The sequence below is a fragment of the Peromyscus eremicus genome, chromosome 10 (assembly GCF_949786415.1).
Source record: "Peromyscus eremicus chromosome 10, PerEre_H2_v1, whole genome shotgun sequence".
Classification (NCBI taxonomy): domain Eukaryota; kingdom Metazoa; phylum Chordata; class Mammalia; order Rodentia; family Cricetidae; genus Peromyscus; species Peromyscus eremicus.
The window spans coordinates 95,717,323-95,733,504 of NC_081426.1; the positions used below are offsets into that span (position 1 = coordinate 95,717,323).

Genomic DNA, 16,182 nt, shown 5'->3' on the forward strand with positions numbered 1-16,182 from the left:
GTGTGAGGACGAGGAGCTAGAGCTTGGTTAAACTTTTAGGCTTTTGAGCAACACAGTTCAGCTGAGAGGCATCCAGTCTGAGCAAACAGGATCAGCTGAGGAATTGGCTAGGTGAAGTGGCTATGGCTTGTTCTGCTTCTCTGATCTTCCAGCACTCACCCCAATACCTGGCTCCAGGTTTGTTTTATTAATAAGACCTGTTAAGATTCCTGTTACAGCCTATGAAAGCAATCACGGGTCTAAAATTAAAGGCTTGGTGGATAAGAGCATACGCTGCTCTTACAGAGGACCTGTTGAATTCCCAGCACCCAGGTCAGGTGGCTCACACACCACCTGTAACTATAGCTCTAGGTGGATCCAACACCTCTGGCTTCCATGATGTGCACAGGGGCAGGGGCAAAAAAAATTTAGGATTTCTTTTTATTTTATATGTCTGAGTGTTTGCCTACAGGTAGGCGTGTGCCTGGTGCCCATGGAAGCCAGAAGAGGGCCTGAGTGTTGAGAAATAAAACCAGGTCCTCTGCAAGAGCAACAACTGCCCTTAACCACTGAGCCATCAATCTACCCCCCACCCCAACCCTCTACGTACTCACAGAGATCCCCCTGCCTTTGCCTCCCAAGTAGTAGTGGGATTAAAGGTCTCTCTCAATCTCTCTCTCTCTCTCTCTCTCTCTCTCTCTCTCTCTCTCTCTCTCTCACACACACACACACACACACACACACACCCCACAATCCAGTCTACCTTCCTGATCTTATGCTGTTTATTTACAAGTCAAAAAAAAAAAGCAGGAATTAGATAAGGTAAATATGAGTGACCACAAAGCAATTAAAGGTGACCTATGCCCTTCCCATATTTTTAAGGTGTTTCAGAGAATTACTTACACATCTTTTTATTACGCACTGAAGTTCCTCTACAGCCATTCCTGATTACTTTTCCTAGTTTTGATGCTGAAATGAACTAATACAACAGTTAATTGTATGACATTATGTAAATTCATTTCATAAACTGTTTCATTCTGAATTATTAGAAAACACAATAAACACAATGTGAAGTTTTATAGCTTAATGGTATTATTGAACGTTAGTGTGCTAGCCTAATAAAGCATTTTAAAGCCCCTACTGTATTGCCTAAAGAGCATAACTTTGAAAGAATGAGAAGAGAATAAAAAGAAAAAGAACCCTAGAGAGAACTTCCTAGAAGAACCTTTTTTCAAAAGGGGAAAGTATTCCTTTCATAAAAATTAAAATTAAAGTAAAAAAAAAAATCCAAACCGTAGACCTGAGATAAAAATTCTAATCATTAGGGAATGTCTTAAATATCCCATCGACAAAAACTGAAATCCAACACAAGTCACCCAAAGAAGCTGAAGATTCTGATGCCCTCCAGCCTGCTCTCCCCAGGACCTGCCCTCCCCAAAGTAACCAATCCTGGTCAGTGAGATCACCGAGTCACACCAAGACGAGGCCATCGAGGCCATCGGTGGTGCTCCGGACACCGTGCGGCTCAGGGGGCTGGAATCGCTGCCCCGCAGGCGCGGATAGGACAGTCACACCCTACCCTGCCTGTGGGCTGAGCCGAGGGGCGGCCATTTCTCCCTGCCTCCCGGTTCCTGCTGGGCAGAGCGTCCGGGCTCCAGCACCTCGAGGGGCCTAGCTGGCGAGCCGCGTGCTGCGCGGACCCCGGTCAGCCCGGACCTCCCCGACCCAGCGCCTCCACCTACCCGCCGGACCGCGCGCTTTCTCCTCCACCTCGGGCAGCGCAGGCCGCACTCCTGGCCCCGCCCCTGGGCTGGCCCCGCCCCTCCGGCGCTCGCCCCGCCCTCCCTGGGCCCGCCCCCAGCCCGGGCGGGGCGACGCGTGGGGAGGAGCCTCGCGGCCGCTGCGCAAGCCCTCCGCTCGCCTTCTGACGGCGTTTCCCATGGCTGACCCTGCTGCTCCTCTCTCTCTGGGCCCCGGTGCCCGGGCTTCCAGCGCCCACCGGAATGCTGCAGGTACGAACAGGAGCCTCGACCAGGCGTGGACCCGGAGACCCTGGTTTGAGTAGTACGCACGCGCGGGGTGCTTTCCGAGGCTGCCCCCCGGGGAGGGAGGACTCCCGGTGTCGGACTGCTTCCCCGTGCTGGTGCCTTGGGGAGAGAAGCCCACACTCGCTGAGGTGTTTCAAGATCTCCCGCTGCGTGCGCTGTGCTGGGGACCCAGGGAACAGTGGTGTTCAGCCGCCTTGAACCTTGGACTGGACCTGGACCTCCTTTTGGACTGCTTTGGTACCGGGTCTCTGAGGTTTCAGGCAAGCTATCATTTGGGAGACCGAGAAATGTTTATCCTAAAGCTACCCAGTTCAGGGTGTTTTAAAAGAAGCACTTGATTTAAGTAGGTACTATACATGAAAAAAGCCAGTACCCAAAGAGATAGATTTTAGTCAAGAAAAATTGAAATGTAGTTAATTTACAGAAACAATGGGATTTCCTTCCTGTTTACCCTTTTTTACAAGTTGGAGTTGAAAATGAAGTGTGTGATAGAAAGGAAAAGCTGTCCACAGTGTGTTATTTGGGTAAGACTGCTACATCACAAGTGTGTTTACACTTACTGTTGTCTCTTCAATTGTAGGTACTAAACAGACAAGTGCCCTCAAACCAGAAGATGCTTCCAGAAGGTATAACCACGTGGACAACTGCATTTCACTTTCCTTTGATCTCATTAATTGAATCAGATTTTTTTAGTTTTGATGTTTTATTTTTTGGTCTTGGGATTTGGGAATTGAAACTAGGGCTTCATACATGCTGAAAAAGCTCTGCATCTAGGGAGCTGTACTCTAGCCCAAACAGTTAAAAACAGTAATGGATACCTTTTTTGGAGAACATACTTATGAGAAGATGTAGGAAGCACTGTTAATTCTCACAACTGTTACACCCTCCAGCTCTGAGAAGAGCAAACTAGAGGCTCAGGCTGTTGGAAGCTGTTGTGAACACCTGTAGAGCTGTGGGCACATCATTCCCGAATAACCGAGTACGTGTTTCCCAGCTGTTCAGGTACATGCTTAATTGTTGTATGTGTCAGAGTCACTGGGACCTTTGTCTCCTTTGTAACATTAGGTACAGATTTAAAAACAAACCAGTGAAAACCATCCTTTACTGTGTGGGGCTTCTTTCATGTCACAAAAGATCTCTAGGACAGTTGTCTGTGAAGAGATTAAAAGTATCTGTGACATCATTTCAAGATTCACTAATTCTTTCAAAATACTTTCCAAATACAAGATAGCCTGTATTTGGGTTAGTTCACTGGGACTGAGAAATATCAGCTAAACTAACACAAATGAATATGTCATCACAAGTTGCAGGAAGTGCTATAAAGAAAAAGGTTGACGATATGAGGAGGGACTAATGATTTAGATGGGCAGGGACATGGCCTGTGGGTTTTCTTTTTTTTTTTTTTTTTTTTTTGGTTTTTTGAGACAGAGTTTCTCTGTGTAGCTTTGCGCCTTTTCCTGGGACTCACTTGGTAGCCCAGGCTGGCCTCGAACTCACAGAGATCCACCTGGCTCTGCCTCCCGAGTGCTGGGATTAAAGGCGTGCGCCACCACCGCCCGGCTGGCCTGTGGGTTTTCAAGGCAAGGCTTCTCTAAAGTCCTAAGATAGTAGGTGTGAAGCAGACAGTAGAGATGACAGAATTTCAGCAAGGGGTGACAATATGTATGAAGAAGACCCTGAGGTAGGAAGGTGTATGACATTCCAAGAGGGAAGGAAGGAGGCAGAATTCTGCTCGTGTCACAGTGAGAAACTGAGTGTGTCTAAGTGCAGAACAGCAAACTTTAAGGAAGTGATTGGACGTAAGTTTTAGTTTAGGGCTAGGTGGATTCGAGAACTGCTCTGGAAAGTATTTCCCTGTGGAGCAGCATAATATTTAGCATCCTAGGCCAATACTCTACCACTGAGCTATACTCCCAACTCCAGCTAAAATGTATTTTGAGCAGATTACCTAGGATGACAAAGCATTCCATAAGATAATCAAATGGTGATTTGATTATCTTGATTAATTCTAACTTAAAATACATTCACTCTAGCTAAAAGACAGGCATTTAAAATATGTGCAAAAATATATAACAGTTCATTCATTTAATAGAATTCATTTAAAAGTTAACGTGACAAGCTTGATATTGTCAAATGAAATAAATTATTTTAAATTTGTTTTAATCTGAATATAGTAAATATTGATCGATATTATCCATATGAACAAAAGCTCTAATTTTAAGAATATACAAGAATCCAAGACCAAAATGTTTGAGAACTGCTCCATACACTGTCTTAGTTAGAGGTACCATTGCGGTGATGAAACACCATGACCAAAAGCAGCTTGTTAGGAAAGGTTTATTTGGCTTACACTTCCACATCATTGTTCATCATCAAAGGAAGTCAGGACAGGAACTCAAACAGTGCAGGAGCCTGGAGGCAGGAGCTGATGCAGAGGCCATGGAGGGGTGCTGCTTACTGACTTGCTTCCCATGGCTTGCTCAGCCTGCTTTCTTATAGAACCCTGGATCATAACACCAGGGGTGGCCCCATCAGTCACTAATTAAGAAAATGCCCTGTAGGCCTGCCTGCAGCCCAATCTTACAGAGGTTCCCTCCTTCAGGTGACTGTAGTTTGTGTCAAATTGATGTAAAACTGCCAGCACAACCATATTGACTATCGTCTTTTGTGATGGAGGGATGGCACTGAGACAGTACCCCTGGAAGCAGCTGTAGGTAGTTGTCAGAAGACAAGGGCTCAGGTCAGCGTGGTTGATAATTTGAGCCAGCAAGTTGACATGACTTATGGGTGCAAAATGAGAAAAGTAATTCTTCATGAAGCTTTTCATATTTAATATAAAGAACTGTAATCTGTGTTTACATCTTTCGTATTTCTTTGATACAGAAGTGTCTTCATGGAGTTAGTGATTGTAACTCAGCGGTAGAGTGCTTGCTCAGCATCTACAAGGCCCTGAGTTCCATCCCTAGTACCTCAAAATAACAATAAAATGATCTTGATCAAAGGGTAGGAAAAAATAGGTGTTTGGTTTCAAAATTCCCATTTTAATGTATGTATTTTGAGATATGAATTGTTGGCAAAACTGTACCAGACTTCCAAGTTATGGGGCGAGGGTGGGAGGTGGGGTGGGGGGCGGAGCATATTGCTCTAGGCAAAGTACTGGAGTTTGAAGTCTCAAAAGTTAATGAAAGTAGGAAGAACACGTGAGAATGTTCCCAGGTCATGTGTGAGAGGGAGAGGTACGCACTGGTGACAGCAGATGCGATGTCACCAGAACACTCCCGACGGCGGTGACTCCATCTGGGCTCTCCTGCTCTGGTTTACATGACCCCTCATGGGACCTGGGCGTCTCTCACAGTCCTACTGTGCGGCTGAACTTCAGAAGTGGTGCTTACTGAGGTAGCCTTGCTTTTACATCCCAAGTATGTGGGGCCACAAAGGACTGACAGGCTCCCACTGGTCACTAGGATAAAGCTTCCCCAACCACATATCAATATAGGTACTTAGTAAGTGTGTAATTAAGGTAAGTGAGGGCCTTTTCCCCAGACGTTAATGATTCCTGGCCCCGTGGCACGGGACGGGGGGTGGGGTGGGGGGGGGGGAGAGCTAGGTATGTATGACAAAACTATAAACGGAAAGGAAAAAAAATCCTCTTTTAAAATACAGGTTCTTCCTATGTAGTCCACACTAGCCTTGAACTCTGAATCTTCCACCTTCCAAGTGCTGTGATTATGGACATGGACTCCTCCTTTTCTGTAGGCGTCTGGAAGTGCTTCCTTGTGCCTAACCCTGGAAGTAATCCTCGTGGCCAGCTTCCGTATACACACTGTAGTGAATAGTTTGCTTACTGTTTGGAAGGTATTGGATCAGAAGTGGCAGGGTTAAAAACCATGGATTGTATTCATAAAATGATAGGTTAGGTTAGTGGCAGCTTTTAGAGCATGGAGTGCTGGAGGTGGGAGAAGTCTTTTCAGTGGTCTAACTTGCTCATTAAAATTTCAGACGAGCAGAACTAGAAGCCGCAGTGCAAAGGAAGGTGGAATTGGAGAGGAAAGCTGTGCGCATCGTTGAGCAGCTGTTAGAAGAGAACATCACAGAGGAATTCCTGAAGGAGTGTGTATGTATTATGTTGGCAGATTGCCAGAGTTAAGATATAACATCAGTCTTTGAAGATTTATTTGCATATGAGTGTCTTGTACATCTCTTCATGTGTGTATGTGCACTATGAGTGTGCAGTGCCCAGAGTCCAGAAGTGGCCGTCAGCGCCTTCAGAACTGTGTCACAGGTGGTTGTGATCTGCCCAGCATGGGTGCCAGGACCCAAACCCAGGACCTTGGCAGGGGCAGCAAATGCTCCCAGCCACTGAGCTGTCTCTCCGGCACTGTCAAATGTATACGTACGTATGTGTGCATGCATGCCACATGCGTTCAGTGACCCGTGGAGTCCAAACGGCATCAGTTCCTCTGTGCTGGAGTCACCAGCAGTTAGGGGTGACTGGGAACCAAACTCAGGCCCACTGGCAGACCAGTAAGCATTTCTAACCACTGGGCCATCTCTGCAGCCCCCAAATCGATGCAAAATGAAACTACTTTGCACTGTCGAAATCTTTAGATTTCATTTTAGTCCTTAGATACATAATGTACAATTTGCGTTTTAAAATGATTAACTGTCATATTTCTTGCTTTATAATGACTTTAAAATGAGTTAATAAGATACATAGTAAGATGGCTGTAGTTACATATAGTGTATAGTTAAATTTATTTTTATTTTATTATTACTGGGGTGGGCATGCATGCCATGACCCACATGTACCACAGCATGCATGTGGATCCAGTTCTGTCCTGCCGTTTTGGGTCCCAGGGTTGAAACTCAGGTTGTCATGTGTGGCAGCAGAGACCTTTACCCTCAGAGCTATCTTGTCAGCCCAGTTTTTTTTTCCAAGACAGGATTTCTCTGTGTAGTTTTGGTGCCTGTCCTGGATCTCACTCTGTAGACCGGGCTGGCCTTGAACTCACAGAGATCTGCCTGGCTCTGCCTCCTGAGTGCTGGGATTAAAGGCAAGTGCTACCACCGCCCGGCCCAGAAATTTTTTTTTTTTTTGGTTTTTCGAGACAGGGTTTCTATGTGCAGCTTTGCGCCTTTCCTGGAACTCACTTGGTAGTCCAGGCTGGCCTCGAACTCACAGAGATCCGCCTGGCTCTGCCTCCCAAGTGCTGGGACTAAAGGCGTGCGCCACCACTGCCCAGCCTGAAATTTTTTAAATAACTTTCCTTTTTAAGTGTTACTGTATGTCCGACACTTATTGAAATATTTTTTCCTTCATGTGCTCCTCTAATTCTGACTTCACAGTTGTGAAGTCGGTTCCACTAATCTGCTGGGAAATGCCTTTTCATTTCACTCCAGGGGATGTTCATCACACCGGCTCACTATAGCGATGTCGTGGATGAGCGGTCCATCATCAAACTCTGTGGCTATCCTTTATGTCAGAAGAAGCTGGGAGTTGTAAGTACTCTTCTCTTCAGTGTGTTCATTAGTGTTTACAAAATGTGTTGTAGAAAGAGTGGGAAGTAAAGCCTGAGGTCATGAACTAATAACTTGGATTGGCCAAAAGTATTAACTATAGATAACTTAATTGTGTATGACATAAAGCTTGTGTTCCTGACTTAAATTCTTTAGTAAATTATACTCTATTTTTCTTTAGATACCGAAACAGAAATATAAAATTTCTACCAAAACCAATAAAGTCTATGATATCACTGAAAGAAAGGTAAGTTCAAAAGCTGTTTAAGATAGCGGTTAATTTTTAAATGACATTAAATGGAACTTTAAATCTTACTTTAAAATTTCTCTGTTAGAAAATAACTGTATTAACAAATTGTTTGTATTTAAAACTAAGGTACTAAGAAAATTTCTTGCTTGAGCTTTAAGTAGGAATTCAAGTAAGGCATGATGGAGGCAGGAGAGTCAGGGATCCAGCCATCCTCGGCTGTATAGCAAGTTTGAAGCTTCTCTGGGCTATCTCCCTCCCCCCAAAAAGATTTGAACATTTAAAAACATGAAGTACATGTTGGTATAAATATAGGCAAGTAAACCAGGATAAGAAGGATGAGCCAGGGCGGATTCATCACGTATATGAACCCTTGATATATGGTGACAGGAGTATCAGAGGTGAGTGGAGAAAGGATGGGTTTTTCAGTAGCTGGAGGTGGCACAGTCAGTTGTCCAAACGTGAGAACTGACTCGTCCCAGGCCATATACAAAGTGGATGGATAGACCTGTGTACGGGAGGCAGACCTCTCTCAAGATTCTCATCCCAGTCCATATACAGAGTGGGTGGATAGACCTGTACATAGAAGACAGACCTCTCTCAAGATTCTCATCCCAGTCCATGTACAGAGTGGGTGGATGGATAGACCTGTACATAGAAGACAGACCTCTCTCAAGATTCTCATCCCAGTCCATGTACAGAGTGGGTGGATAGACCTGTACATAGAAGACAGACCTCTCTCAAGATTCTCATCCCAGTCCATATACAGAGTGGGTGGATAGACCTGTACATAGAAGACAGACCTCTCTCAAGATTCTCATCCCAGTCCATGTACAGAGTGGGTGGATGGATAGACCTGTACATAGAAGACAGACCTCTCTCAAGATTCTCATCCCAGTCCATGTACAGAGTGGGTGGATAGACCTGTACATAGAAGACAGACCTCTCTCAAGATTCTCATCCCAGTCCATGTACAGAGTGGGTGGATAGACCTGTACATAGAAGACAGACCTCTCTCAAGATTCTCATCCCAGTCCATATACAGAGTGGGTGGATAGACCTGTACATAGAAGGCAGACCTCTCTCAAGACTGTCTGGGAGAATATAAACTTGGACAGAAAATTAGAAAAGTATGAAAAGCTGACAAACTTTCCTTCTTAAAATTTAGAACTTTTGTTCATTAAAAAATGAGAAAACAGGGTTGGGGATTTAGCTCAGTGGTAGAGCGCTTGCCTAGCAAGCTCAAGGCCCTGGGTTCGATCCTCAGCTCCAAAAAACAAAAACAAACAAACAAACAAAAAATGAGAAAACAAAGCCAGGTGTGGTGGTGCATCTCTTTAATCCCAGCACTCAGGAGGCAGAGGCAGGTGGATCTCTGTGAGTTCAAGGCCAGCCTAGTCTATAAAGTGAGTTCCAGGATAGCCAGGACTACACAGAGAAACCCTGTCTTGAAAACCAAAAGAAAAAAAAGAGAGTAAACAAGTAAAAAGTGTGAAGTTATATTTCTTACAAATTCATGGCCAGAACACATAGTCTAAGAAAAAGGAAGGCAAACTAATGGAAACTTTTATGCACTGGATGTAAATGGTTCCTGAAGGTATGAAAACATGCTCATTTTCTTTCATAGTCAGAGAAAAGGCCGGTCGACACACAGTGAGGTGGGTGTGCAATCAGAAGGCGCTGGTGGAATGACTTGTCACAGCCGTTCTGAGAGCCTGTTTTGGAATCTCAGTTTGGCCCCACAGAGTGGGGAAGGCCGGAGCTCAGAACTCTTACATGTTAGAGAGGCTCGCTAATGCTGAGCAAAGCTACAAGCCCAGAAACGTCTCACATTCTTTGTGACGGAGCCTTTTTATTCTTTGTTATATGCCTTGAAGAAATTCCTGGGCCATGTGTACCAGGGTATGTGTATAAAAGTATTCATAGCTGTAAAATAGAGTATAGGCATATACTGGAATAATATTCTGATTTTTAAAAATTTTTAAAACGTGACATAGGAACTTTGAAGACATTATTAAGTGAAATAAACCAACACAAAGGACAAATGTGGTATAATCCATTTATACAAGTTCCTAAAGTTATTGTATTTATAGCAGAGTGGTGCTCGTCAGAGAAGGTAGGAATAAGAAGTTACTGTTTCATGGATATAGAATTTCAGTCTTGTATGCCAAGAGGAATTCCAAAGACAAATACTGAGGAGAGTTGTACACAGTGTGAACTTAATGTCACTGAGCTGTGCACTGAAAAGTGGTGACAAGTAACAGAGCAGGTGGCATTGTCTACAGTCCTCGCACCCAGGAGGCCAAGGCCAGAGAGTTGAGAGGTGGAAGCCCTCTGGGCTGCACTGCAACACACCGTCTCAGACAAACGAAAGAAGGACTAAGGTAGCAAACGGTGTGTGCATTTTAAAAAGGGGACCAGGAAGAAGGCTCAGGGGTTTAAGTGCCACGTGTTCAAAACCCCAGCACTAGGGGTTGGAGACGGGCAGATCCAGTGGATCCCTAGCCAGCCAGCGGAGCCAAAGCACCAAGCTCAAAATTCAGTGAGAGACCCTGCCGCAAAACATAAGGTGATAGTGATTGAGGAACACGGCCACTGTCAGCCTCTAGCCTGCACAGGTGAGTGCACGCCTGTGTGCACATGCAGACCCACGCACACGCACAGAGGCACATATATACCACTCGTGTCTGTGTATACACACATACACCACACCAAATGAGAAAATTAGTCAGCCAGGTATATGTCTGTGATTCTAGGGCTCAAAAGGCAGAGGTAGGAGAGTCAGAAGTTCAAAAGCACCCTCGACTACAAAGAAAATTTGAAGTTCGCTTACACTGTATGAAGCCCTGTCTCAAACCAAAAGGGCCAGTGAGATGACGTAGTAAGAGTGCTCACTACCGATTGGAAGAGAGAGCATTAATTTCCACAAGTTGTCCTGACCTCAGCATGCATGCTATGGCCTGTGTGCATACACTCACATTTACTAATTTACATAATTAGAAAGTAAAAGTATTAAATACAGTCTTTAAAAATGTTTTTCATTAAAGTGCTGTGGTGGCTCACCCTCCCAGCATTCAGGAGGCCGCGAGGGTGGGAGTGCCACAAATGCAAAGACACCCTGATCCTCACAGTTCTGCATCAGCCTGGGATAGAAAGTGAGACCCCCATCTCACTAATAACAAAGAAATTAAAGTTTATAACATCTAGGTAATAGCAGAAGGTCACGAACGGTTCAATTGTACACAAGTAAAGAGTAACGTTCACTTACAGCATGGAACAGGTTCACTTTCTGTGGTAAAGGGATGGGACCCAGGGCCTTGCGGGGCCAGGCAAGTGCTGCCTCTGTTGTGCTCCCAGCCCTAGGATGTAATGGTGTGAGGGTAAAAATGGTAAAAGATAAAATGCATGAGAACTTGGGTGAATCTTAAGAATGTGGTTTTGAAGAAAAGAAATAAGACATGAACACAGAGCCATACCCCACTTAGGTTGAGTTCAACAACGGCAGAGCTGCATGTTTTACGGGGATACGTGGATGAGGGCTGTGCAGTGTTAGGTGTTACATAGGGTAAGTGGGGTAGGAGATGACCAGAAGGAGTGGTGAACAGAGCGTGTCTGCTGCTGTTTACCCCTGGGGAACACGGAAGGCGATGTAGTTGGCCAGGGCACATAGAAGCCATCCAAGGTGCTGCCCTTTACTCTCAGCCTTGTGTGGTAAAAGCCTTTGGCATTTTGTTTTATTCTTTCATCTGTACATTCATGTTCTCTGTGGAGGCTATGTTTCAAAATAGAAAAACAATAAACTAATTTTAAATGTTCCTTTTCAGTCTTTCTGCAGCAACTTTTGTTACAGAGCATCTAAATTTTTTGAAACACAAATTCCCAAAACTCCAGTGTGGGTTCGAGAGGACGAGAGGTAATTAAATCTTTGTCTTGTTTGCTCTAGTGGTCAAGTAGCCTTCCTGCTTGAACCTGGCTGGGAGCAGGCTTTGCTCTTTGCAGAGGGTCGCCATTTACACAGCTTAGCTGTGGAGAACGTTACATCTTAAGCACAGTTATTAAAGATTTTTAAAAAGAAAATCTTACATGCAAATGTCTTTCTCTGATGTTGTAATTTTTATCACAAAACTGGAACTTGCATTCTGGCCCTTGCTTTGCCCAGGGTGTCCGTGAATCTTGTTACTGTAACAATCCTGAATTTAAACTGTAACTTTTTTCAGAAGAGCCTGGCTCTTGGGAATCTGGCTGAACTCGCTTTGCTGCTAAGATAACTGAGTTTATTACAGTAACTGCAGTATCCTGAGTCTAAAGAAAGCCAGTAAAAAAGGACCTTTTTGCTAAACAGTTTGGTCATTATAGGGCTTTTCTTCGGGAAATAATTAAACACTTGCAGTGTTTTACTGACTCAGAATTTAAAGAAATGTATTCATAAACAACTGTCCTCATTATCCAACTAAATTGAATAGAAACGCAGACAAAGACCTAGTGATGTTAGTATCGTCCTGGATGACGAGTGTTTGAAGAGATGCTGGCATAATGTAGCATGAATCTTAGAAAGTCTTATTAATAAAATCAAACCTGAGGCCAGTTATTGGGGTAAATGCTGGAAGGTCAGAGTACCAGAACAAGCCACAGCTATCTCACCTTGCCAGTTCCTCAGCTGGTCCTGTTTCCTCAGAATGGAAGCCTCTGAGTCCTCATCCAGAAAGAATCTCAGCTGAACTGTGTTGCTCCAAAGCCTGAAAGCTTAACCAGCCAAAATGCTTCCAGTTTCTGGTCATCACGCCTTATAAACCTTTCTGCTTTCTACCACCACTCCCTGGGATTAAAGGCGTGAGTCACCATGCCTGGCTGTTTCCAATGCGGACTTGAACTCACAGAGATCCAGAGGGATTTCTGTCTCTGGAATGCTAGGATTAAAGGCGTGTGTCACCATGCCTGGCTGTTTCCAATGTGGCCTTGAACTCACAGAGATCCAGAGGGATTTCTGTCTCTGGAATGCTAGGATTAAAGGCGTGTGCTACCACTGCCTAACCTCTATGTCTAATATTGTGGCTTTTCTGTTCTCTGACCCCAGATAAGTTTATTAGGATACACAATATTTTGGGGAACACAATACCACCACATTTCCTCTCTTTTTGTCTAAAATTAAAAAAAGCTTGTAACTAATACAAGAAAAATTATCTAATAAGTATATACAATATATACAGTCAAAAATTACATTAATGATGTCTAGTCCATTAACATTTGACAGATTCAGATAAAAAATTCCATTATATATAACAATGTCCAGTCCAGTAACATCTGATAAACTCAGACCAAAATTTTTTCATTACTTATCTTATTTAAAACAAGTAGTTCCTTTTTAAAAGTAGATTCTATAACCTCCCTTTTTATCTTATCGTAACCATATTCTCCCTTTTTTCTTTTCATAATAGATTCAGTAGTCTACCTTTTGTCATTTTTATATCTTCCCCTTTTTCTTCAGTGTAAATTCAGTGATCTACCTATTTATCCTATTATTTCTTTATTTTTTTTTCTCAGAGTAGATTCAATGATCTATCTCATATCTTATTCTCTTTTTCTTTTTGCTTTCTAGGGGTGAAGATATCTTTAGGGAATCTTGAAAAGAAAAAATTTAGGTTAATTGTCAAGTCCTGTATCATTTGTCCAGTCTCTGCATAAAAGGAAAGTTCAGGGCTTGTCACAAGTCCTTGTTCGAGTAGTCTGTCAGGCTGGATCATCTCAGCTAGTCATCTCAAAATTGTTCTGAGCACCTTGTAGTTCAAAGCTGATCTGTAGATGATGATTGTCAACTTAGTGATGTTATTATTGTCCACGTGGAATTGTTGTTGTTGTGGGGCCCCAACTTCTTCCTGGAGACTTCAGTTGATGTTAGGCCTGGCCGTGATTTCCTGCAGAAAACTGATAAGAGACTTGAACACAAAGACATATATATGCAGCTAATTGAAGCCTTTTTTCTAGAATTAATTAGTACTCTATATGACCATTCATATCTTAACAAAGTTTAAAATGTGTATATATCTATATCTATATATATATATATATTAATCTTACAAATTTTGATATAAAATTTATACTTTAAGAAAAGTTTTAAAGAATCAGAATAGAATCAAAGAGTTGAGATTAGTAATAGAATAGTCCCTTAATTAATTTGGCTTTTCTCCTGTCCCATAGCAGAAGATGGCTCTTTTCTTCTGGCATGATACAGGGAGTTTGCATTTTCCTTTTAACAACATGCTTGAGTTTAAAGAACTCAAAGAGAGAGCCATTCTCCAACTCCAAAGTCAGCTTTAAATTTTAGTTGAACTGGGACTATTAGAAGACCAATAGTGTTAAATTTTTAGAGAAAAGCAGAAACAAACCTTTAGGAAGACATAAAATTTTTTAGATAATATATACCCATATGCCGTTTCACTCTGTTTCCTGGGATAGATGATTTGTCCCTTTTCTTCAGTTGTCTCATTTGTCCAGTGTAGCTTGAGTTTTCCTGCCTGGCCCACAGTCAGGGCAAATTTCTCTCACCTGCTAGTCCCACAGCCGCTCAGACCCGACCAAGTAAACACAGAGACTTATATTGCTTACAAACTGTATGGCCATGGCAGGCTTCTTGCTAACTGTTCTTACAGCTTAAATTAATCCATTTCCATTAATCTATACCTTGCCACATGGCTCGTGGCTTACCAGCATCTTCCCATGCTGTTTCTCATCATGGCGGCTGGCAGTGTCTCTCTGACTCAGCCTTCCACTTCCCAGCTTTATTCTCCTCCTTGTCCCGCCTACACTTTCTGCCTAGCCAATGGCCAATCAGTGTTTTATTTATTGACTAATTAGCAACACATTTGCCATACAGAACATCCCACAGCAGTCCAGTGTTCTTTAGATTCCTTAACCTTCATTCTCCTAAAAGACAAAAACAAAAACCTTTCCCCAAGACTAATTTTGGGGATGTTCCTTTTTGGCAAGTTATTATCTGATTAAATGAAAAGACATGTGTTACTGGTATAAGTTAGTTTAAATTGGATGTTCATGCTGGTTGATGAACTATCACCTCCTCTAATTAAGAGGTTTCTCTTGTTCAAATCGAACCTTTATCAATTTTGATGGTACCCAAAGCTTATCTTCTCCTGTAGAAACAAAAGCAAAACCTCATCCCCAACGTAACACATACCCTGGTTTCCATTCTGAGGTCAGCACGTCCTTAAAGTATATAGGCTGATTTAATTCAGTAGTTTTTTCTATTATCCAATGTCTCTCTGCAGCTGTTGTTCCTTTCTCATTGGCATTAAGAAAATTCAAAGTTAATAGAGCATTATGCAGTCTATTTCTGGGGGTTTTTGTTACCCCTTTCTGTTTATTTAGCATATCCTTTAGAGTTCTGTTTGATCTTTCTATAACTGCTTGATCTGTAGGATTATGTGCTATGCCTGTAATATGCTTTATTTTGTAATAAGCAAAAAACTGTTTCATTTTAACAGAGACATATGCTGGAGCATTGTCAGTTTTGATTTGTGCAGGTATACCCATGATGGCCATAACTTCTAGCAAATGAGTGATTACAGAATCAGCTTTTTCAGAACTCAAAGCAGTTGCCCATTGAAATCCTGAATGAGTATCAATAGTGTGGTGTACATATTTCAATTTTCCAAATTCTGCAAAGTGAAACACGTCCATCTGCCAGATTTCATTCCTTTGAGTACCCTTTGGGTTACATCCTGCTGGTAATGGCATTTGATTGTAGAAGGAACAAGTAGGACATTTCTTTACTATTTCTTTGGCTTGTTGCCAGGTTATGGAAAAATCCTTTTTTAAACCTTTACTATTGACATGATGTTTTTTATGAAATTCTGAGGCCTCCAGCACATTTCCTATCAATAATTTATCAATCTCATCATTGCCTTGTGCTAGAGGGCCTGGCAGACCAGTATGGGATCGAATGTGAGTTATGTATAAAGGATGACTCCTTTTCCTGATTGTATCTTGTAATTGAATAAATAGTGAAGTTAATTCTGAAGCATTAGGGATAAATTCTGCAGTCTCAATATGTAATACTACTCTTTCAGCATACTGAGAGTCAGTAACTATGTTGAGAGGTTCTGAAAAATCCATTAATACCAACAAAATAGCATACAATTCTGATTTTTGAACTGAATTATAAGGACTTTGAACCACTTTACTTAAATTTTCTGATTTGTAACCTGCCTTTCCTTGTTTGTTGGCATCTGTATAAAATGTACGAACTCCAGATATGGGTTTTTCCCGTACAATTCGAGGCAAAATCCAATCAGCTCTCTTTATAAGATCAATTCTATCGCTTTTGGGATATTTGCTGTTAATTTCTCCCAAAAAATTACTGCAAGCTCTTTGCCAAGG

The 16,182-nt window shown here is 42.6% G+C and overlaps 2 protein-coding genes across 6 annotated transcripts in view; one reads left to right on the forward strand and one right to left on the reverse strand.

Moving 5' to 3' along the window:
- Positions 1–1,795, reverse strand: part of Glmn (glomulin, FKBP associated protein) — a 41,195-nt gene extending 39,400 nt beyond the window's left edge. For 2 of the 5 annotated variants that reach the window (XM_059274922.1, XM_059274917.1), the window contains exons 1-2: positions 1,559–1,711; positions 883–958 (exon numbers count right to left, since the gene is read on the reverse strand). In XM_059274922.1, coding sequence (XP_059130905.1) covers positions 883–921 — 39 coding nt within the window. In that variant the 5' untranslated portion in view covers positions 922–958; positions 1,559–1,711. The other 3 variants (XM_059274918.1, XM_059274920.1, XM_059274921.1) reach the window with 3 other exon arrangements.
- Positions 1,796–1,859: 64 nt separating this feature from the next.
- Positions 1,860–16,182, forward strand: part of Rpap2 (RNA polymerase II associated protein 2) — a 94,484-nt gene continuing 80,161 nt past the window's right edge. The window contains exons 1-6 of the mRNA XM_059274924.1: positions 1,860–1,991; positions 2,608–2,653; positions 6,027–6,141; positions 7,428–7,526; positions 7,726–7,791; positions 11,616–11,704. Of these exons, the coding sequence (XP_059130907.1) occupies positions 1,919–1,991; positions 2,608–2,653; positions 6,027–6,141; positions 7,428–7,526; positions 7,726–7,791; positions 11,616–11,704 (488 nt within the window). The 5' untranslated portion in view covers positions 1,860–1,918. The remainder of the gene's footprint in view (positions 1,992–2,607; positions 2,654–6,026; positions 6,142–7,427; positions 7,527–7,725; positions 7,792–11,615; positions 11,705–16,182) is intronic.